Source organism: Haemaphysalis longicornis, unplaced genomic scaffold (genome assembly GCF_048455015.1).
Source record: "Haemaphysalis longicornis isolate Haplotype H1 unplaced genomic scaffold, Haemaphysalis longicornis Haplotype H1 scaffold_4, whole genome shotgun sequence".
NCBI lineage: Eukaryota > Metazoa > Arthropoda > Arachnida > Ixodida > Ixodidae > Haemaphysalis > Haemaphysalis longicornis.
Genome location: NW_027526361.1, coordinates 225,775,880 through 225,800,396, shown reverse-complemented (window position 1 = coordinate 225,800,396; position 24,517 = coordinate 225,775,880). Strand labels below are relative to the sequence as shown.

The 24,517-nt window shown below is 47.9% G+C and overlaps 2 protein-coding genes across 2 annotated transcripts in view; one reads left to right on the top strand and one right to left on the bottom strand.

Annotated features, from left to right (window-relative positions):
* Nucleotides 1-2,569, top strand: part of LOC144180246 (uncharacterized) — a 42,619-nt gene extending 40,050 nt beyond the window's left edge. The window contains exon 8 of the mRNA XM_077708626.1: nt 1,749-2,569. Within this exon, the coding sequence (XP_077564752.1) occupies nt 1,749-2,019 (271 nt within the window). The 3' untranslated portion in view covers nt 2,020-2,569. The remainder of the gene's footprint in view (nt 1-1,748) is intronic.
* A 2,019-nt stretch (nt 2,570-4,588) lies between these two features.
* The window catches only part of Sifa (neuropeptide SIFamide), a 117,629-nt gene continuing 97,700 nt past the window's right edge, over nt 4,589-24,517 (bottom strand). Inside the window, exons 3-4 of the mRNA XM_077705620.1 lie at nt 8,949-9,070; nt 4,589-4,767 (exon numbers count right to left, since the gene is read on the bottom strand). Coding sequence (XP_077561746.1) covers nt 8,973-9,070 — 98 coding nt within the window. The 3' untranslated portion in view covers nt 4,589-4,767; nt 8,949-8,972. The remainder of the gene's footprint in view (nt 4,768-8,948; nt 9,071-24,517) is intronic.

Below are 24,517 nucleotides of genomic sequence, written 5' to 3'. Positions count from 1 at the left end.
CAACATAAAAGATGCACACACGTGCAAACTGAACAACCTACTCTGCCGCTTTCGTCAGGAAAACCAATTTATTTTCATATGAGCTCACATGCTCATACCTGACACACTGCCTTCAGTTATTTCTACCTGAAACGCCTTCATCACGTCTCTTGTCGGCTGGTCATTGTGCCACCGCATGATACACGTGTTTTCAAACAGGGGAATACAAAATACAGCTCGCTTCACTCTTATCGGTATGGGTCGCTTCTCGCCTATCTTCATCGCCTTCAAGCGCTCTTTAATGATGTACAAGAATCAACAAGCCCAACTATCGCTTCTATAAGGAAAGCTATTTGTCCGAATTAGTCGAAGCATTTTTTCTGCTGTCTTGTGTGTCTGTGGACGAGGGAGGGATTAAGCTTATCGTTTAATCTATTTAAGAGCCAAATTGTCTTTGTGTCGACATGGTATCAAGCGGACGCTGTGTATAGTCTTTCGAGCCAGCTGTCTGAATGTCCGGGGTAGGAGCGCGCCGGCATAGTTATAAGCTGCTTCAAAACTCCGTGAGGGATGCGTGACACTTAGACCATACGATGTGGATGCCGGGGAGTATAGGTCGTTGGACGAGAATCTTACGCCAACGGTAGGGATGCGTCTGTTTGGTAGTAGGGACATCCTCACTGGGATGCGACCAAGATTGGGCAGTATATTTGTGTTTTAGTGGAAGGCAAAGGCAAGGGTCGTCCCTCGGCACCGTCGATGTTGACTGTCTTTCGGATCAGTGAGGCGGAGAGGAGGCCTCCCTTGGCGTCAACAACTGACAGGTTTCGGCTTTGTAGGTGCAGTAGGGAGAAGCATGCTGTGTGTGAGTGGGAATTGGAGCGTTGGCAGGTGGCACGAGCTTGTCGTGGGCCTTTATTATGAGTGGAACGTATATGACCAGATATGGGTGTAACAGTGACCTTGGTGCAATTGTTGGAACGTACGCTTTGACAGGTTAACGCAAGAGGGGGTTCCAAGTATCCAGGTAACGTGCAACGGCCAGTAAGTGTGAGAACGTCTCAATATTGTTGCATTTTGGCACCCGGATGAGCTTTTAGAAGATGCGGCACTGAACGTTTTGAGGAACGCGTTGGGTTAATGTTCTGATATCGACAATCGGGTAACTTCGTGTGTATTGTGAATGAAAACATTGAGTTTGGTTTCTTCGGCTGGCTCCTTGGCGGGGCATGCCATGAGCGCTGTAGTGTGATGACTGATGATCAGTGTTTGCCAACTAGGTTTTGAAATGTTCAAGAGCCTGTGCAACACTTCTGATAAACGCTCTCACTCTTTCCTTCGCACCTGGATGCATTGTCAAAGCTATAGTTATGAACAGCATGGAGCGGCGCTGCATGATTTGCTCGTCGGAGCGGAACTATCCGCCTTGCGTTTCTATTTTACTTTGGGACTTTTTTTTTATAAAGTGACTATCGAATGTTTTTATTTCTTCAACAGAAAGGGAGGTGCCAATGGCCGCTATCTTGCTGTAAAGACGTAATTCGAGCGCTCAAAAAACGCCAAGACTCGGGAAATCGAGAAAAATGTTTTTGAGCAGGTTTCCAAGTTATATGATGGGCATAGAGCAGTAATGTTTGGCTGAGGTACTTTGTGATTCTTTATTCTAAGTACTGGATGTGTTTATTGACTACGATCTCAAAGCCTTAGAGATTTAGAGAGACAAAAAACGTTGCAGGATCCTTTAAATATGGGAATTTTTGATGGTGCAGGATTCTCTGGTTGTCTGCAATGCCCATACCCTTCATGCGGCACGAAGAGCTGTACCCCGAAGGCACCGCTTGCTTCTTGGACAGCTACAAGCAGGATCGCAGCAGCGCCTTTCAGCCGCTCCGATTCGAAGACATGCGAGCCGTGTTTGTGCTTGCGGGCTACATGCTGGCAACTTCTGTCGTATTTTTCGTCGTTGAGCTGCTCCTCTTTGCTTGTACGCGTTGCAGTCGTTCGGCGTGCGTGCAAAGAACTGACATCACGGAGAACTAGTGAAAACTCGGTTTGCTGGCGTGCTCTGAATGCTTTATTCATGGTAGTTAGGTCTAGTTACCTGTAAGCGCAAAACTCAGATATAGCAAATTTAAAAAATATAGAAACTATGTAGTTAGCAAACCTCTGCTTAGAAAAGCGTTCTCTGGGCGAATTCTGTAAAAACGTGTTAGGCGACCGCCATCTTTTCTCGCACTTCGCAGATTTCGCCCTCGTGATCACTTTGAGATTTTCTACGCACCTACATGCACACCTATGGAAGATCACTTCAGACCGCGTTACTGCACCTATCTTTAAAATGCATAATTTGTAGCAGCTAGCGCATGGGGGATGAGAAGCGAGAGAAACGGAGAGTGCGCGGGAGAGTGTGAAAGCGGTAATGAAAATGAACACTGACGAAATCATCCGAGCTAATGACTGGGCTGGTTACTGAAAAGGAGAAGGAGGGGAAAAGTGGGAAGCAGCAACGAGGCACCTTATATGCATCGCGATATAAAGGAACGCATAGCCATAGCCATAATATAAATAAGTGATTACGTTGAATAAACATGAGCCGCTGTGTGTGTCTTGTGTCTTTGGTGTGTATTTCTCGTCTGCGTGAACGTACTGCTGCGGCCCGCAACGAAGACCCGTTCCGAGGTACCTCCACGTTTCAAGAAGCGGAAGCGCAAAATGAAGGCCCAGAGCCGCCGCAGTTCACCATTCAGCCCTAAAGGGGTAAATAAAGTCCAGGGGGTACAACCCCTGGCGCCGCCACGTCATGATTGACCATGGTTCAGGAAAGCGCCCCAGTTGGATCCCCCTTCTCGTTCAAATCGCAAATGTGTTTTCTACGCAGTTGAGCGCTCAGTAGCGAGTCGCCTGCAGTACCATACGATTTTCTCAGTTACTGTCCCCACTCATAGAGCATACGGGATACTGTGATGATTACAGCAGCGAAAGCTAACAACCTAAGTGCTAGTGTATGCGGCGTTCAGTGGCAGCCGACGGAGCACACTTTGAGTTCGCTTAGACAGAACTCCTGGAAGTTGGTAGTTGCAGATATTGTGTATATATCCTGAAAACGGGAGTACCTTCTCAGAGCAGCTGCCAAGGCGACAGGTGCTGTAGTTTGTATCCAAGGCTATAGACGCAGCTGGGTTGCTACTCTCAATATGATATTTCAACAGTGCATTGTAGGTCATTGGCTTCCCTGCCGCTGCATCGCAGACCACGTTGCCCGCAATACCAGAAAGGCCTGGTGGCCACTGAAGAAAAATGTCCCGTTCTTCACTCACTGCACTTGCGTGTTTAACATTAAACTCGTACATGAGTGCTTGATGGATTCTCTCTGATTACTCAGCGCTTACAAATCTGAGCGACATTCTATGGGCTTTATTCTCCACCGGGTAGGATTTCGACTCGCACAAAGGAGCGCTGATCGAATAGCTGCTGGATCAGTAACAGTGACAGAAATTCTTTCGCTGAGCTTGCCCCTAATGAAGCATTCTATTGGAAAATCCATGCGCTGATAGCCGAATACACCGAAGGGACAGATTCATGCGGGTACACTTGAGGCTGGCCTCGATGAAGATGGGGCTCCTGCACGAAATCCATCAACTGGGAATAGATGACGTTTTTCCTGTTCCAAACCCGCAACGAATTCATCCACTGCAGAGTAGCGGTACGTAACTGGCCGGCAGTTTGTGCAGTCCTAGTATATCTGGCCTCGTAGTCGTACTGTTGCGTTTCGAGAATTGTAACAGCCGATGAACACAGGCACAGCAGGATTTGTAACAATGAACTTGGTCCGGAAAACACAGTTAGCAAATAAAATTGGCGGTGGATCTGCCGGCTTGGGTGCAAATGTCGTCGAAAGGCGATATTCGTCGGCCGCCCGTGCTTAGTAACACCCTCTCCCAACGCTCCTGCTTTTCTGTTCCCCTCTCCTCCTCCCATTAGAGAGGCAGTGAAAGCTTGCGCAGTCATATTCAATTTTTCCGCTTTCGCACTGCTTGCACGCCATCTTTTGGAACCAGATGTCTCCAATGTTGTTGGAACAGCACGAGCAGGAGTCCTTTTCAGTATTATTTTATTTCACCTGTCTTGGGCACTATTTCTAACGTTCTTTTTGCTTAGCTGTACCGCATACACCAATTCGATGTGAATTTTTGTCAAAAAAATTGGACTTCTGTCAGTTATGTACCTATGTTTCGTCTCAACTACGCTGAATGTTTTCTTTTTGCTATGAAGTATTTATATGTATAATGCATGCCTTCAGTTCAGTTGTTTGAAATTAGTTAGTCTATATATATATACTTTTGCCAGACTGTCAGATTGATTAGTTTATTGGTTTATCTAAAGTGTTTATAATACTAGAGGATTGAGCTCCCTTACTTCAGCCTACGCAGGATTTCATTTTAAGAGGTACCCCCACCCCTCATAAAATAGAAAGGAAAAACATGAAATCAGAAAACAACAAAAGCAGAAAACAAAAAGCAATAGACACGCGATCGGGTTTAGTTCCATAAGCCTCGCGGGAAACTCTATCGGAGCATTCAGTATACGTTTTTCCCTTCCTCCAGCGAGCACTGACGCTGGGTATGGAAATCACGTTGAAGTTTTTATTTATGGCTACTCTACATCTGCAGCGACAGCGAACACGCCGAGTCGCCGTAATTTAGGTTGTTTTTCTCAGGATTGTCGCTGGCTTCTCCTGATCTGGATGGACGTCTTGGCTGCCCTGGGTTCTTGTTCATGAGAGTCAGTCTGCAGAGAGAAGACAGGTGCCACATGTGAAGTCGGTTAAACAATACCCCTCGCCTAGAATCATTTGTAATTTGCTGTTCACACCGCTAATTTGGCAAAATTAAAGCAACTGAACTACGAATTTTGTCGCGAAGAAAGGCGCTAAAAAGTCCCGAACCCAAAAAAAACGTTTCTTTGGGACACTTCGCTTTCTTCCAACCACATAAAAATAGATCCGGCTTTACACGGTTTTCAGCGAGTCACACCGACTTCGAAACCTTGCCACATAAGGTATGGGGAATTAAATGGGAAAGTGTAAAACTCGGAATGGAGTTTTAACTCCTAGGGACAAAACAAAATTGTCACGCGAGTACCCATCCGCGACCCACTGACTTCTTAAACGTGTTTTGTTTTCTTGTGCATGCAATGCTAACTCAAGGTCCCAATTTTAAAACTCTGTCTTGAATAAAAAGAATCCGTGTTTTAATACTTTGGTCATCGCTAATAACATTTTTGAGGCACGCGTGACGATCGGGCGCTGCATTATTTCTATATACGAAGAAATATTTTTTATGTAACCGAGCGAGGACTAAATCCGAAGTGATACTCTAAACACACACAAAAAAAAAACATTTGCGTAACTACACCTATCTTCAGAAGATTTGGATGCCTAAGACTTATACTGCGCTGCGCTCAGATTGTTTCCCTAAAAAAATTTATTTTTATTTTGCATGTTTGGGCCCGTAAGCGAGCTCCCACTGCTCGCAAGTCGCAATTGTTACTCTTACACTCATTCATCTGTTATAAAAAGCGTGATCGAAGCGTTTCTGTAGAATTTTCATGCTCTGCAACTATGTTCGTGGATGTGGAGAATGTCACCATGGACTGTAGCAAGTGCTTGCTCTGGCAAGACAAACACTAGCAAAAACAGACATAGGTACAAAAATTTTCGGGAAACTAAAACTGCCCCTACCCTTGGCTAGACACCTACACGTACCACGTGACCTACTTGCTGAACATTGCCAGCCAGACGTAAAACAGTGATTGCAATAAAAGGTACAAAAGAACTTCATTTCAGTCTTCACGAACCCTTTCTGCCACGGGGAAACCGACACAAGGGCCAGCTCGTCTTTCGTGTATAGTATTCGCGAAATTTATCCGAAATTGATCCGGAGCCCTTCACTACGGCGCGCCTCATCGTCTGTGTAGCGTCCGCGTGTTAAATATCACAATCTCACAATCAATCAATCAATCAATCAATCAATCAAAGCACATGTCGCCTATCTTCATTTTTGTGCGGCGACCTGGTTACACTTGACCATGTTACATTGTTATCGTGGTGCCTAATATAATTATCCGAACGTGCCGTCCTTTCCGCAAGGATACCTTGCGCAGTCGACTCTCGCCCATTAACAGGATACAATTTTCATGCAATTCCTGCCCCTTGTTCGTTGTCTGAGAGAGGAAAACTGCCATGTATTAACAATTTTTGTGTCCCCGTTGCGGGCCTACCTGCAGTAAGTCACTGTTTTTCTTACCCGCGCATAATGTTCTTGGTTGCTTGTTTCTTCCCTATTTTTCTTGTACCTCGAGGTTTTCTTCGGTTGAGCGCCAGCGCTGGCAACATGATGCGTTTTTGGCTCTGAAACTTGGTTCTATTTACATTTGGTTCAAAAATATTTCTAATATATGTATTGTATTGTGGCTTCGGGCCATCCCGATTTATTTCGTCTGTTTCTACGATTGTTTTGAAGGCGGTGTACCAATCAGTACTAATACCTTTATTTTGCCTCGAGGCATCTGTATTGATTGAATAATTGATGATTTGATTGATTGAAGGAACGTAATTACTACATATCAGCAATTTTGAGATATCCCACGTACAAAAACTCTAATTCAGCAAACTGGGTAACCCCTGTTTTGGTAGGTCTATAATATTTTGCTTATGTTCATAACTCAAATGACTGTTATTTCGAATGGAGGTTTTACCCCCAACCTACAGCTGAGATAAAAGTCGCACCGTAGTGCACTGCTACGGATTAATTTTAGAGCGCGTGGCGAAATTTAACGATTGTCAACAGGCGCTAATCACAAATTTCGTTGCCTTCGTGTGATTCACGTGTCTTCTCTCCAAGCAGGCCTTCTCATAAAGGCCTCAAAAGAAAGCCCGGGTTACAGTTCCTTGTGGTACGGCTACCGGGTGTTTTTCCGTTTCTTTTTCTTGCAACTTACTAAGCCTTAGATGAATCTTGCAACTTATTAAGCCTTAGAATGACTAAGCCTTAGCTCAATAGCTAATAAATAAAAATTCCCGGCTTAGGATCTCGGCAAAAGCGAAATTTTTTGTGGAGGAAGCGAGAAGACAAAAACAATAACAAAAAAACTTGCGATGAAGACAAAAAAAAAAGCTCGAGAACGTGTACGAGATATTTGCGCAGGTTCCAGGTTGGAGGCTGCACGTTGACCACAGTATTCAGGAGGCGTCCGCTACGCCTTACCTAATAAGCCATGTGTGGCCTGAGCGCGTAAACCTTTGTAATTTTTTATAAAAAACAGAACAGGTAAACAATAGGTACCCACCACTTACACCCAATAGATATAAACCCCTGGTTCTTGAACGCTGTAATTAAGTAAGTGTCCAGAACTACACTGGTGCATAATTTATGATAACTCCTACAGACCTAGAACATGACCCCAGTGTACCTTTACAAACAGAGCGCTTTGAGTGACGTGCCACTATATTTGCTCGCCATGTGCCAGTGGGTTCCAACGAACATGTTCGATATACCGGTCAGGGAGCAGTTATATTCCTGAACTGAGTAGCGATCACGGCCTTGATTTATGACGATGGTCAAAATGGCCTCTCAGAGACTTTGCTAAGACGCGTCTACGGACATTTCGAACTGCACGAAGCCCGTAATGAAGTCCCTTGGAAAGCACACCAGGTATATTGAACAGGTTTAAAACTGCCAGAGCTACTAGGCTCTGGCGTCTCCTCAATGGCGCTTCCCAAAGTCCAAAATAGCGTCCAATATCCCCTTTTTTTCACGTCAATGAAGTCTGCTATCCAAGGGCAACATGGAATAGATCGCTCAGAAGCAGGTCTTCGAGGCGCTTTCACTTATTGTTCGCGCCGGCATTCAAAAATCACCACCAAAGACAACTCTACTCAGCCCTTTTGCATTGACTTCAATTCAAAGGCTTCACCAACAGCTTGGAAGCATGTCTTTCGATTTATTCCATTTCGCTCCTATGACTAGGGTATGGGTGAGCTGTACTAATCGAGGTAATTCACCTTTTAATCGTCCTCATCGTGGCTGAGCTATTAATTTCAGCGCTACTTAAAACTTGAGCTGTCTCATTGTTAGCATTCTTCTTAATTTATGCCTCAGATATCAAACAAGGCTGTAGTCTATCTCGCATTCGGTTTCCCTGCTGCCGCCTTGGTGCTTAGAGACACTGGAAGGAGCAAAAAGCTTCTTGTCGCAGGACTGTTTCGGCTACCGCTCCTATTGCGACAGAAAAATGCTAAAGTGAAAGGAAGAATTGCGTCTGCACGTTCTACAAAAAGCATAGAAAAGTAAAGCACACATTGCGCCTTTTTGTCCCCTATTGGCCATCGTCTTCGTTTTTTTGCTCTTTAAATCAAGGTGAACGAATATATAGGCTTAATGTCATGCAGGAATAGAATAAGGGGTGCACGGTTTCATAATATTGTCTGCGTGAATAACACGCAGCCGAACTAACCTTTCGCGACCCACGCAAAATAAAAGCGGCGTAGGAAGAAACTGACGATATCAGTCGTCCACGGGTATCTGTTTTAGTATTTACAGACTTTTGGTCACACTGCCGGCCTAATCTTCCTTGCGAGTGCGGTACGAAAGGAATGATTTGCTGTAAGTTTCAAATCAACGCTCTATCGCATAAAAAGCGTGCCCATTGCGAGCGCTTTCTTATGGTTCCAGCCATTATTACAGAGTATTTCAGTTATAAAAAGTTCTGTAAATCCTTATTGTACAAAAAGAAGTCGAATGGTAGCTAAACACAGTGACAAAGTTTCCGCTACTACGTGCATAGCGCTCCTTTGCACCCAAAGGAAAGGTAAATTGTTGCTTGGCGTACTGCGACTGTAACACTAAAATTTTCTGCGGGTGATTTAAAATCCAGCGTGTACTAAATAAAGGCTGCTGTTTTTCTCTTACCTGGTCGCCTCTTCAAACAGCATCCTACTGAGTTCCGTCTTGGGAAAGGGGAAACCATTGGGTGCAGGTGTCCCAGACAGCTTCGCACATCGCGTACTTGATGTCTGCGTTGTTTAGGTCACCTGAAAAAGCCCAACAAACACAACATAAATCCTGATCGTGTGCCGTGCTCAGTGGAGCAAGTGACTAGGACTTCTGGTGACTAGGCCTGCAAGGAATAAACACATGACCATGACATGTATTAGTAGTAGCAATTCATGCGCCGTACATGTACTTGGTCAGTTCAAACGTAAGCAGAGGCACGTTATTCTAGTTAGGTGTGCGATACTGCAGCTGGTTTCCCTACTAGCTGTCAAGTTGTGTCCCAACAACGATGCATGCACCATCGCGGTAGTTCTTGGTCTCAACCATGGTGTAAGAATATTCTTACACCATGGTCTGAACACTCTAGTGCAATGTCTCGGCCTGCCCAGCACAAAAGCTCCGAAAATAAGTTTCTTTACCCATGTCCAAGTTCTTGTCTAGTAAGACTACAATGAAGATACTCACAACCACTTGGCCCTTATTGTCGCTTGCGGGAGAACAAAGAATTTATAAAGTGGCAAAGCATAACAAATGATTACATTCATCATTATTATCACCATCATCATCAGCCTGTTTACGCCCACTCCAGGGTACAGGCCTCTCCCATGGATCTCCAATTATCCCGGTCCTGTGCTAGCTACAACCAATTTATCCCCGCAAAATTCATGATCTCATCTGCCAACCTAATTTTCTGCCAACCCCTGCTTCGCTTTCCTTCTCTACCGACCCATTCTGTTACCCTTAATGCCCAATAGTTATCTTGCATTCGCATTACACGTCCCGCCTACGCCCATTTTTTCTTCTTAATTTCTACTAATATGTCCTTAGCACGCGTTTGTTCCCTGACCCACTCCACTCTCTTCTTGCCCCTTAATGTTACACCTGTCATCTTCCGTTCCGTTGCTCGCTGAGTCGTCCTCAATTTAAGTTAAACCATTTTAGTGAGCGTCCAAGTTTCTCCCCCGTAGGTGAATACCGGTAAGATGCAGCTGTCATACACTTTCTTCTTCGGAGACAATGATAGGCTGCCATTCATTATCTGAGAAGGCCTGCCGAATGCACACGACCCCCTTCTCATCTTTCTAATTATCTCTGCCCAGTGGTTGGGATCCGGGGTCACTACTTGGCCTAATCAGATATATTCACTTACCACTTCCACTGCCTCGCCCCCATCCCAAACTGCTCTGCTATCCCTAGGTTATTGATTATTACTTTAGTTTTATGCAGATTAATTTTCAGGCCCACGGTTCCACTCTGTTTGTCCAGTGCGGTAAGCATGCTATGTAATTCGTCCCCCGAGTTACTTAGCAAGGCAACGTTATCCTCAAATCTGAGGTTACTGAGGTATTCTCCATTAACCCTTACGCCCACTTGTTCTCCTACTTCAATCCTACTTCTCCTACCCCCAATCCAATGCTCGGAAAACATCTCGTAAACATGCAGTGAATACCATTTCAATAACATTGGATACATTGTGTCTTCTTGCCTGACGCCCTTTCTTATAGTATTCTACTTCTGTCCTTATGGAAGGACTATGCTAGCTGTGGACCCATTGTAGATATCCTCTAGTAGTCTTACTTAATGCTCGTCAACACCCTGATTGATTTGATTTGATTGTGGGGGTTTAACGCGCCGACGCAACGCAGGCGATGAGGCGCGCCGTAGTGGAGGGCTCCGGATTAATTTCGACCACCTGGGGATCTTTATCGTGCGCCGAAATCTCGTACACACGGGCGTTTTTGCTTTTCGCCTCCATCAGAAAAGCGGCCGCCGCGGCCGGGAATCGAACCCGCGACCTCGTGCTCAGTAGCGCAACGCCTTAGCCACTGAGCCACCGCGGCGGGTAACACCCTGATTCCGCCATGCCTGCATGACTGCTGAGGTTTCGACCGAGTGAAAAGCTTTCCCATAATCTATGAAGGCTATATATAAGGGTTGAGTATACTCTGCACGTTTGTCTATCAGATGATTAATTATGAAGAATATGGTCTATTGTTGAATAACCTTTACGGAACCCTGCTTGTTCTTTAGGTTGACTAAAATCTAAGGTGGCCAAAATTCCGTTAGCGAATGCCTTGGTAAGTACCTTGTAGACGACTGACAGTAATCTGATCGGCCTGTAATTTTTCAAGTGCTTCATGTCGCCTTTCTTATGGATTAGGATGATGTTCGCGCTCTTCCAAGGTTCCGGTACACTCGCGGTCATTAGGCATTGCGTATACAGGTTCGCAGTTTTTCTAGTACAATTTGCCCTCCATCCTTCAAAGGTCTTCTTTTATCTGATCTTCACCAGGTGCTTTTCCCTCTTGCATTTCTTTCAAAGCCTTTTAAATGCAGAGAATTTCAGTAACTCATGATGTCACCCGCGTTGACGTCCGTAGTCCGCACGCACCGCACCCCTCTCTACTATACAAAAAAATACTATCCGGCGCCCGGTTTCGATCCCTCGACCCTGCGGGCGAAACGCAATGTACATGGTGCTCTACCCACTGCGCCACAAAGCCGACACAGAATGGGGCACTACGAACGCGCCTTATATCGTTGACTTATTCAAATTACTGCTGACGAGCGCTCTCTCGTCAGCAGTTGCCACAAGTGCAACAACATTAACGTAACGCAAACTACTTAACGTCGTGCGCCCCCGGAAATGCTCTGCATTTGATCGTGCCCCACGCGAGGGGGATGTTTTGACTGCGTCTTCTCTCGGTCGCGGTTCCCGTGGCGCCATCTGGCGGAGGCGCGGCACAACTCGTAGCACTTTCTTTGAAAAAGCGCCTCGAAAGCGCGGCAAATATGAAATAGGGATGACGCGCTTTCGAGGCAATCCGCCGACGCGGCTGCTTTGTGTACAGACTCGGTGGCGAGTTATCATTCTCCTCGCCTTGGCTTGCCGGAAGAAAAGATTGGAAGTTGCGTTGTCGGCGCTGATCATTTAAATAACGCGTTTGCCTCTTTTCTGTGACGTCCTTCAGAGGACTGTAAAAAAGGACCTCCCTCTGACACCGAAAGGCATACGTTTTTTTACAACGGAATAATAACCCTTCGTGTAAGGGCGTGACTCATTATGAGGGCTTTCGGCATTGGTGTGTTCATCACAAAACTTTTTTTACTTCTCCTGTTGTTACTGGTGGGATGTCTATCTCCTCTGAACTACTTTATGTTCGGCATTATCCTCGAAGTTGCGGCTACTGCACAGATCTCTAACGCCGCGGATACTATAACTGTTTTATCCCTATTTGTGATAACATTGCCTTTCTTGTCTTTAGTCATACCCCATGGCTCCTCACTGCTTTCAGGCTGCTGCCGTTTTTTAGAGCAGGCTCAATTCTCTCCATTTGATACCTCAGTATGTCAACTGCCTTACGCTTATTGATTAATTTCGAAAGCTCTTCTAGTTCTACTCTATCAGTAGTGATGGTGACTGTCATGCTTTGCTCTTTCCTAATAAATCTTGTGTCTGGCGCATTATAGCCAAATTTGGCTGCTGCGCCAATAAAATTCAAATTCATCATAATCCTAATTAAATCCTTCGCCTCCTTGGAAAGTTCACCAGTATCCTGTCTAGCGATTTTACTTCCGAATTTTATTGCACACTCTGTGATAACGCGTATAATATTGTCGCTCGCCTCCTGTGTCGTAAACTCTGCTTCCTCGGTTAGAGCTGAATATCGTTTTTGCAGCGTGATCCTGAATTTTCACCTTTTTCTGTTACTGTTAGCTCATTCATCGACTTTCTTCGTTGTAGCATGTTACTATTCCTCCTCAAATCTCGCCTAAGTTAAGATCTTACTATACTGTCGTTACTACACCTCACATTTCCGAGCACTTCCACATCCTGCACAATGCCAGAGTCATCGCATAGTATGAAGTATATTTCAATTTTATGCACCCCATTCACGCTACTCCCCGTCCACTTCGGGCTCTCCCGTTTGTGAGAAGGTATTGAGGATGCGCAGATTATTCTGTTCTGCGAACTCTACTAATTAGTCCCTTTTTATTCTTGAAACCCAGACCCTAGTTCCCAACGACCTTGTTTCCAGCCAGCTTATTGCCCAAATTAGAACGCAAGCAGCAAGCTGGAGACAAGACAGTTTTAGTGACTACTACATAACTCCGTCAAAACTCTTTCAAGCACCAACACAACCACAAAGTTCGGTATTCATTTCTCCGCCAGGTGCTACCTTTGTCACAAGCTAAGCTCTCTTCATTGCCATCTTCGGGATTTGATCACCACCATGATGTCCTCTTCAATCATCATCCGTTGACGAGAAAAAGTTGCACGGACTCTGCAAGCTCTTGGACACTACCTTCACTTGGCGGCCAGTCTGTGCAGTAAAACCAACTCTAATTACCTTCGAACACCGAGGTTCAACGTCTCGTCTGTGTGATAGTATGAACTTCATAAAAATGAAATGGGTTCAACACCAATTTACACTGGTCTATGACATTGCCTAAAGAAGAAGCTCTAACGTGAACCAATTGATATAAGCTTGAGGTGAATCTGATACGATAACGTTTGTTGTAGCTCCTGGTAGCTGCGTTACGCACCCCACGCCTGCGCAGGCAGGCGGCGAGGAAAATTAGCCTACAAGGGCAAATTATTAACCATCTGATTTCCGAACATTGGTACCCCCTAGCGATGTAAGGCAGTTCCATGTTCTCTTTTGTTGTTTGCCGCTGTTCCGCTGGCCCCCAGAAGAGTCCATAGAGTGGAAAGTTCATGAGGTAAAAAAAATAGCAAAGCTTGCACTACTGGTGCAAGGCTGAAGAAGCTGGCGTCGACCTAGCTTCTTCCAGGTTTTGCTGTTTTGGTAGGATTTGCGAAGTTTTGCTAGATTCGCAATGCTTTTGCTAGGATAGGCGAAGTGCTGAGGGGTGAGGCCAAGTTCAGTCGGATTTTACAAGACCGTTCGGGTCTGTCCCCCACACTGCCAGCGGATCCCAGTGGGTAAGAACCTAGGTCGACCCCGAACTCTGTTGTTTTTTCAATCAGTTAATTCTGAAAGTTGGGCTAGTTGGTGTTGACTTAGAACCATTTTACCAGCGAAAAAGCGAAACCATTTTATCTAGCGATTGTCCTGTTTGCTTCTCTCTAGGTATCTGTCTTTTTTCGCTGGTGAAATGTTTTTCCATCCTTCACCACTGGCGTAAGCTGCGCCAATTTTCTTTACGTTTTGGTAGCCCATGAAAACTATCACCCTTGGAATGGTATAGTAAGGTGTGCGCATACGCTATGCTCCTTCTGCTCCCACTCGATCCAGCGCGAAAGCCGGCTTCACTGTTATAATACCCTGTCTGCGGTGGTGCACCCTTGCCAGGCAGCGCAATTTTTTCTTTCTTGGTACTCTTTTTGCTACCGCACCGCACCAAGCTCAAGCTGAACAGCTCCACATTTAAGAACTTCTGATAATCGACTGTGTAGCTGTGTTGTCGCAACAAGCCGGTACATCTGCTGGTTATGCTGGGCAATTGTAACAACACCGTTTTCTCTCACTACAATTTTAACAGTCAACGTTACGGGGCCACGCTCTATCTGTAGTACGTTCATCACTGCAGCATTGCCGTATTTGCAGTACAGCTGAAAGTCGTGTGGGCTGCAAAGCCGGACATTATATCCTGTATATATTGCGTATCACTCACGTCAGCCTCCTTCCTGTGTGAAGATTCACTATTTGCAGGGCAAACGAGATGCTGTGCAAACGTTTCTGATAGAGAAGGAGAATGACACGCCGCGTAGCCTTCGTTCTGGATCACGGTAAGTGGACCTTGTTCAGTTTAGTGCAGAGCCTGGAAAAGACATTGTTGTACTCCGGTCAACATGTTACAGAACAAAATAGCAATTTTTTTGTAGCGAAGCTGTTAATGTATCGGTTTCGCCATTTACCGTTCGTGTGCGAAGTCGCGTCGAAAAAAATCGCGCGAGGTCGCTCCAGAGCTTCTGTAAAATGCTGTGTAGCTCTGACGTCCATCTAGGCATCTTGAGAAAATATATATTCATATATATTCGGAGCATAGTCATGCAACACTACGTCCGGCACGTTGTTGCCACAACTATTACTTCTTGGTACCTTATGGCCAACACTGACTGCCACAACCGTTACTTCTTGCTACCTTATGGACTTTACCTTATAATTTATCTTCCTTTCGTAGTCATCCTCATCATATTCTTCCATCTAATCGGCTCGTGGACTTCATCATCATCACCGGCTGAGTTGTTCTGAGATGGTTGCTCGGCTGAATACACTTCTTGCAGCACCTGTCCTTCAAGGTTGTGGGGATCCTGGCGCCCGAGCCATTATGCGATCGCTAGGCCCTTAGCGAAAAGATGCCGTATTTTTAATGTATTTTGAATGCATTTAATACATATATTAACTTTGTATTTATTCTGCATTATTTTGTCCACATTCGAAATGCATTTCGAATACATTTACAATGTATTTAAAATGTACCTCAAAAATACATAAGCAGTGCATGAAAAATATATATTTAATGCATTTGAAATGCATTAAAAATGCTCAGAAAATGTCATTTTAAATACGTGAAAATGTATTAGTAATGCATTTTAAATGCACATGAAATACTGCTTCAAATATACTCAAAATTTGTTACGAGTGTATACTAAATAAAACCTAAATACATTGAGAGATGCCATGGCAATGTGTCCTAGTTGGAATTGTTACCGTTCATCTAGAAACTATCATATTGTAGTTTCAAAAAGTTTAATAGGCACTACGCTGAAGATATGCTCTATTGTGAAAATGTAAACCGGCCATGCTCGGAATGCGGGCCAGCAAATGACTGAAAAGAACAGCATGTATGCGCACAAATTGGCAGTTTGAAAGTTGTTTATTGTACACCTCAGTCGAGTGGCCAATTTCGCCATTACTAAGCAGCAGGAATGAATGCCCTTCAGCCACCTCGGTAGCCAGCGCAGATGAAGCGTTGTGCATCAGAGTCTTCGTACTTCGGATTCTCCACGCGGGAAATTTCACCAGCACCTGTAGTGAAAAGAAAATGGGAAAATATTAGTGAAACACTTTTTTTAGACGCAAATAAATGTCAAATCAATCAGGCCTTTTCTCTAGCCGTGCCAACGTACCTCGCGAGCAAGAATTTTTTAGTCTCCCCTTCAGAGAAAAAAAAGCCCTCCGTGAAAACAATGCCCCTTTGAAGGACGTAAGACAATTTATGTAATGGTAAGCATAGTTTATATTGTCATGCGGCATCGGATCTTCAATACCATTTTTAAGAAAGAATGGTGGGAGGGGGGGCGCGAGGCTTATGTTTGGACATTGTCTAGGGATAAAAATTAGCGCAAATTAGGAAAAAAAAAAGACAGAACTTAGATAACAACGTTACCAAACATGCAACAGAGTTCTTAGAGTTATGATACTTCTCTTACTTAGGCGCTTGAGTTAACTTGAAATGGTGGCAATTCTAGTTTTTCAACTAACTTGGACAAAACTGGTCTGTGACCTCACAGGACGCTAATAAAATAAGATAAGCAGTAATCTTATTAACTACAATTGTTATGTGTTCCATATTTCGGCGTCACCTTCTTCGGAGATTACGTTCTAAAAAAAATAGTGCGCAGCGAAACAATTTAAAAATGCATGGGCAGGATTGCAGTAGAAAGCTTACATAAATGTCATTAGATTGGCGTGTGCACTCAACAATGCTTTCAAAGGAACGTTAAAGCAAGGTTATTTCGAAAAACAAGAAAAATTTCACGCCGTCCTTAAAATAACAAGCTCTCATATCGTAGGCACCGCAATGAAGCGATTAAAATAAGCGACACCAGAAAACGTGTATTTGTGCTCGCACACACATGTAATTTTTTTGCTCTCCGCGCACATCACCGGCAGGTAATTTTAGACTTTTTGCTGTACACAGACAACGTCATCATTTAATTAGGGAGCAACGCGGAAAATAATTGTAAATGCTCGCTTCTTTAACATACAAAAAAGAGATAAACACCTGTTAGCGTCAGGGACCATCAAGTAAAAAGTATGTCCTTCATAAATACTCGTGACACCTATAAGAAACTCGTTTAAGTACACCCTTTAGACGCAAATGGGCAATTGCCGCTTCTAAACACGCACAACCGCCAAGTAGCCCACGCTGTTTTCGGTGCCTTTGGGCACATTTTTGAAATTCTCCGGTGGCGCGGTCCAGCGGTAGCGCGTCGGGTTCCGCGTGTCTGTCACTCGACCACGAGCGCGCCGAAGGGCCTCTCGGAACGCGCACACGTGTTCGTGAATGCGCTACGAAATGAATACAGCAAGGAGGGAAAAAGTTGCTAGGAAACACAAAAGAGGAAGGGTCCAACGTCCTGACGTTTCGCGAAGTTTTGGGGGAGCAATCCAAGGAACAAAAGAGACGAACCCGCCCGGGGGACCCGTTCCGAGAACCGAGGGGTCTCGTGCGGGGAGAACTGGTTGCCTCCCTCGAAGTCCCCCTCCCCACCCGCATTCCTTCTCCTTCCTTCCTTCGCTGGTTCTTGGCTACTCTCATACAGTTTGTGTTAGATGGACAAATCATTTGTAGTCCCTGGGCATGAAGCACTTTCGCTACTGCCACTTGGACCGAAGATTACGTGGGTCGCTTTTAACACTTTTGGTCACTTCGAAACAGACGGTATAAGCTCTTTCATGGCTTTAGTTGACAGAATGGCGACATGCGACCGACAAAAATCGCGAAGGCTGCTCGGATTCTCGTAGGCCCGGCAATGCGCATCAGTCGGATGCATGTATGCCCCAAACTGGGTTATTTCCCCGTACGGCGGCTGCTGTGAACATGCGCAGCTGTGAGCAGCTGCTGCGAACAGAAAACAAAAGAAAGCAGCGTCCCTGGATACACTTCGCAAATTTCTCAAGCGCGTAAACATGGACGGCGGACTTTCTATGAACAGGCTGTGCTAAAAACGTTCCTGGCTGTTATGTGTTTAATGCAAGTGTTAATCCTCAATAAGTTAAGAACGGAATAACTCGATCTACAAGGAGACTCGTAGCAACAGTCCCCCGTCCACTCAGCAGGGCCAGAGCTAAAAATTAAGCGCAAAAAGGAAAGCACTAAAATTCATTTTTTTACGTCTTCTTGCTGTCGTTGATTTGTGAGTACATTCCCTTGCACGGCGTAGTTACGGTAGCAAATCTTGCTCGCAGGTGGATGTAAGCTTAACAACCACGTGCGGATTTCATAAAGGGCATTAGCACTCTTCGATTGCAAGGCAAACATACGTCCATTAATTGTAGTGCGACACCGTACACGCAAATAGCCGGTATATCGTGCTTACCTTGCCTAGACGGCCAACGCCGCTGCAACGCGCCGTCCAAGCAGAGACTGCGTCCACCCGACAACCGCGCGTTGAGGAGTCCGAAAACACCACAGGGCCACGGCCGCTCGATGAAAACTAGGTTTCCATCGAGCGGCCGTGACAGGGCAGGCAAAAGAAACGCAGCGAAGGCAGACAAAACGTGAAAGAGGGGTGCGCCGCTCAACTCGCGCCGCAGGTGCCGGGCACAGAGGAGGAGGTAGTGAGCGACAGTGAGAGGCGCCGAGCTGCTCGCCCTCGCAAGCATAGCCAGGGTTGTCCATCTAAGGCGAATATTTTAAGTGCGAATGCACTTTATAAGCGACCCCAAACCATCCACCGCCGGCGGCGGCGGCGGCGGCGGCGGCGTCCGCAGTGCTCCTCTATATTTAAAAAAGAAACAGCATCCGGCGGTTTCGATCCGAGGACTTTGCGGCCGCAGCGCGACGCTCTACCGACCAAGCCACGGACGCGACGCTGATATCAGTGTTAGTGACGCGCCTTATATCTTTAACGCATTCAAACTACGTCGTCAGCGGCGTGCGTTGGCGACTCAGCGGCGTTATAGCGGCTTGATAACTGCGTGGTGTACACGTGATACTACAAACCCGATGGAAGAGATGGAAGAGAAGGCGGCGAGGCGGTGGGCTGCGGGGGCCGAGCGCAAGCGCCGCAAGCGGGCCGACAACCGTGCATTCGCACTTTCACATTCTCCCCCTCGGGGAAATGCGGGGGAATTTTTTCCAGAAACCAAGCCTCCAGAGCGATACCGTCGTAGCAACGCTGGCAAAGTGCAAATGTTTTCGTACAGCTCGTTGAATTCGATGTTTTTGCTTTGCCGGTTGCGTTGGAACACCGCCGCTTACATATTTGTATACCGAGTTTCTGTCTAATACGCAGAGTTATGTAGACAGCGCAGTAAGTGAAAGTATCTCTCTCAGTTTATTTTATTATAAGGAAACATCGAGGAGAAATTCTCAGTACGTTTATTCATTTGAGATGTATTTTATCCGGCACTTCAGATATGCTTTACGTGAATCTTACAATTCAGCAACTGAAGCAGCGCCTGCCGTGTACTCGAAATGTATTTCGGCAAAGCTTTATGAATACATTTAAAATGTATTTTCAAGAAGTATTTTTCATGCATTGAGTGTATTTCTACCATGTTCGTTCCACAAACGTAAAAGGCATTTGAAATATATTTCGAATATATTCGGAGTATATTTCCACGCTTCAGCACACTTTTAAAGTATACTCAGAGTGCTGCTGTAAATGTAGTTGGGTAAGTGTATTTTTATAATATTTACAGTGCATTTACACCATGATCGTTGGGCGGGAAGAAATCCATTTTCAATATATTCTGAATGCCTTAAGCGCACATTCGTGAGGTTCAGTGCATTTTTAATCTATTTGGAGGGTACTTAAAAGCACTGTATTTTTCCCGCATTTTCAATAATGTATTTTCAATATTTACTAAAAATTAAGAAAATGCAATTTTTAATGCACTTAAAATACATTTACAAATACAAAGCATATTTAAAATGCACTTCAAGCGTACTCGTACGTATTTCAAACGTATTACTTTTCGCTAAGGGGGTTTGTGCGATTGTGCGGCGCTTTTACCCTCTCTCCTCGAAATTCCGGCTCGTCTCGGCGCCACTGTGTAGAGCCTAGCCGTCTTATCAAAATCTTGCGTGAGGTAAAGGCTGCAGCGACGGTTGCGGCGATAAAACACTGTCGCGCAGCAAGTGCTCCGCCCTGGTAGTTGAGCTAACCTCACCTAATTGGTCCGTTTGAACGATTCCCGAACCCTCCTCTCGCCGGGACGCGAACGCGCGCCCTGCGCGGGGATCCGTTCGGGGAGACGCTTCCAGGACGCCGAAGGCGTTGGCCGAAGGTATGTGACGCTTTCTTTACCAGCCGGCTGCAACTCTGTTGCGCCGGCGAAAGCCCACCAGCCCTTCCAGCTGCCGCCCGTGCCTAAGGCTGCTCCTGTTGTCCCTACGCTCACATATAGTAAGGCCATACCTACCACTCGACGATCACGCCGTGCGGTAGGCGCCTGTGAGCGAATGGGCCCCGTCTCCCTCGCTGCTGCGAGCCGATCTGGCCAGCACAGCGATGCGCGCGCGCACAACATGCCCGCACCCCAGAATTTGCCCTGACCGAAGAGCCGACTGGCTTTGCGCCGACGACGCGCACACTTGCGCGTGGCGCCCCATCGCCTCTTTCACCTCAAGGGAAGTGCGTACTTTTACTATAAAGGGGGCGCTGCGAGCGTCAGAGGCGATCGGACGTGCTTCGCATCGGCTCCACACGGGATGAAGAAGATCTGCGGTTCTACTTGCCCCATCTTGACCGGAAACGTGTGTAAAGATTCAGTTTGATCTCCGCTACGACCTGCTGAAAGAATTTTGAAAATCGGTGGACTTTTGGGCATTTTACGCCCACAGTTCCGAAAACCGAGGTGGCGACCGCACTAAGCCTAACGGGCCGGCGTGGTACGGGAGCGGCCTCGGCCGCATCGGCGACTGTTTCGGACTTCATCCGCGAAGAGATGTCGTCATCGGAGCCTCTACCGGACATGGATACTACTCCAGCGGTGGATTGTGATGGACTTTTGGACCGCGGTTCCGGCCGCACGGTTATAACTATGAGTGGAACGCCGCTCGGCGAGGAATCGTCGTCGGAGAGCCACAACGGTTGGGTCGTCGCCACTCGGCGCGGTCGGTCGACTAAGAAGATTTTGCAAGCGCCTTCGCAGCAGGCCAAGCAAACCGGTAAGCGTTCTTCGTCGTCTCAACCTACGAGAGCGCAGTTTGCCCAGAAATTGAACGTCGCCTTTTCGAAAGCGGCTCGCATGCCCAACATGCCTATCGGAGAGCACAAAGTGGTTGTGCGGCCACGTGGCGGCTTGCTGGTAGGGAAGACCGATCCGCTCGAGCTACTTCGGGCTATGGCCGTCGCGGCTAGGATGGAGTCGAACGCCTTTCTTGCGGACATCGTGTGTCCGAACGTAGTGCAGAACATTTTCGTGGTCGGCACGGCCAGCGAAGAACGCGCTGGGCTGTACGACCGCGTGCGGGAGATCGCAATAGGCGGACGCAACTTCGAGATCTTTGCGTACCGCGTGGCGCCGGAGAACACGGCCAAAGGAGTGGTTGACTACATCTCGCAGGCACACTCTGCGGAGGTGATCCACAACGCTGTGGTGAACGAACGCAACCCAACGGCACTGGCAGCGCAGAGAATAGGAAATTCCAAATCGGTAATTATCCTGTTCGAGGGTAACAAAGTCCCCTCGCACGTTATATTCGGGGGCATGATAGTACGGTGCAGACTGTACAGGCAACATAAAGAAGTGTGTCGCACGTGCGGCAAAGTCGGCCACCGAAAGGATGTCTGCCCTAACCCTAACGAGAAAGTGTGCTTCGCATGTGGAAGATCCAACCCGGGTCCAAACCACGAGAAGGAGTGCAGACCGCGCTGCAAGTTGTGTGGAGGCCTGCACGCTTCGGGCACCGGTAACTGTAAGAATAGGTTCAAGACTCCATTCCTAGTCCGCCAGCGCGAGCAAGAGCGCAAGATGGCGGCCGAAAAGGCGGCAAAATCTGCCGGCCAGGCGATCAAAGTCCGGTTTCCCGAAGAAGAGGAGTTCCCCGAACTTGGCGCACAAACAACACGTCACAAGAGCCGCAGCGCAAGCCGGGGAAAGAGCAAGGAGAGAGGGAAGAGCAGTGAACGGAAGAGAAGTACGTCACGCAGCTCAAGGTCGTGGGCGACCGTGGCGACCGCGCGCGGCGGCAACGGTGACGCCCCTGGCGGGAATGTCGGGGGCGCCCCTAGCGGCGGCACGCGGGCGGGCGGGGCGCGCGAAACGAACGGCAGACCGGCCATGCCAGCGGCCAAGCAAGCTTCCCCGCAAGGAGAAAGGATGAAGCAATTGGAGAACACTATCCAAGTACTTCAGGAAACTATCAAGAAACAGCAGGAGACTATCGACAAGCTCCTGGCTGCACAAGAACGGCAGAAGGCGACTCCCACGTGGTCGCTAGGATCGGCACCGAAGCCGGCCAGCTTTACGGCGCTGGGCGCCAAGCCACCGGTCGAGAAGATCACACTACCAACGGCAACATCATCGCCACCGGCATCACCGAAAATGCCGTCGCCGCCGCGAACGCCGACGTTCAAACCAACACCACCCAAGCTTCAGAAGCGGGCCCCGGCTCCCCTCAACGACAGCGAGGACGAAAGCTTCCAGCAAGAAGAGGACATCACCAACCCGGCGCCGCCATCTAGCGGCGGGTTCGACTACGAAACGAGAATCAGGCAGATGAACGCGCGCCTGGTGATACACGACAGGGAGATTGGCTCCCTCACCGCACGGGTGGGCGCCCTGGAGATCAAAGTCGAGAGAGGATTTGTTGAGGTAAAGAAAGAATTCGCCGAGGTGAAGCAATCCATCGAGGACCTCAAGAACTTCATAGTGACCCAATTCAACATGATTGGTAAAGGAGCCCAAATTCAGATGGAAACCCTACCCAAACATGGATAGACGGCCCCAAGGAGATCGGATAGTGGTGTGGCACTGGAACGCTAACGGCTACCGGTGCCGCAAGGCAGTACTTCAACAGCACCTGCGGTCGCTTGATCAGAAGGAGCTTCCCGACGTGATAGCGATCCAGGAAACACACGCTGAAGACCCCAAGACCACCTCGCTACCGGGTTACCGAGCGTACGCCCGCCCGCCGAGCGCCCGCACCTGTGGGAAAGGCGCCGCGCAGGGCGTGTGCACGTTTGTGAGGAAAGGCATCACGAGCGTAGGCAAGGACGAAATCCTAAACTACAAAGACTCCGCCATCGAAGCCAACGTGACGGAAATCATCATTGCGGGCAAGAAGGGAAGAGGCAAGAACAAGGCTTCGACCACGGTGTACATAGCGAATGTATATAGCAACCCACAGCACGGAAACCAAAGATTCAAGACCCTGTTGCACAAGATCCGCGACGCCGCCCACGGCTCTGGGGCCGCGGCGGTCGTCTGCGGGGACTTCAACGCACCGCACGAGGAACTGGGGTACACCCGCACAACGGTGAAGGGAAGGAGATTACTGGAAGACGCCGAGGAAGCGAGCTTCGAGCTGCTCACCGACCCGGCACAACCAACGCGAATCGGAACGTCGACAGCCAGAGACACCACGCCCGATCTTTCGTTCGTGCACCTGCCGCGAGGCGGGACTGCTCGATGGAAGAACACGGGCTGGAATCTCGGAAGCGACCACCACATCGTCGAAGTCACGATACCGCTCGCCCACGCTCGCGTGGTCGACGGAACGACCAAACGACGTCAGCTCCTCACCGATTGGTACAAGTTCAGGGAAGCCGATCTGGGCGAGGTGGACGACGTGGAGAGATGGTCGGCGAGCCTTGTCTCCGCCGCCAAGGACGCCACGACCGAAGTCGAGGTACCGGAGGAAGCCGATCGGGTGGACCCGCGCCTCGCCCATCTCGTGGAGGCGAGGAGATCGCTACAACGAAGATGGAAAAGACAAAGGCACAACCGAACGCTGCGCAAACGCGTCGCGGCACTCGGGAAGGAAATCGAGCGCTACAGCCGCCAACTATGTGCCCAGCAATGGTATGCCATGTGTAGCGAAGCGGACGGCCAACTCCATAGGGGAGGCACGTGGGCCCTCCTGCGCCACCTCATGGACGAGACCAAGAGTAAGGAACATCAACGACACCGCATGTCGCAGATCCTCCACGCCGCGGCCAACCAGCTAGGCGAGGCGGAGATGCATAAGCGGCTAAACGACAAGTACCTCCCGGCCACAAACCACGTGGAGCATCCGGAATACGACGGCGCGCCCAACCCACTGCTCGACCGCGAGATCGAGGAGTGGGAGGTGCGCCAGGCAACGAACGCCCTGAACTGTCGCTCAGCCGCGGGACCGGACAAAGTGACAAACAAGGCTCTACGTAATATCAGCGACGCTGCAGTCTCGGCCCTGACGAAGTACTTCAACGCCTGCTGGACGAGCGGAAGCCTTCCCAAGCAGTGGAAGACGGCCAAGACTATACTACTGCCCAAGCCCAACAAGCCGCCGGGAATAGAGGGCCTGCGCCCCATCTCGCTCACGTCCTGCGTGGGCAAGGTGTTGGAGCACGTCCT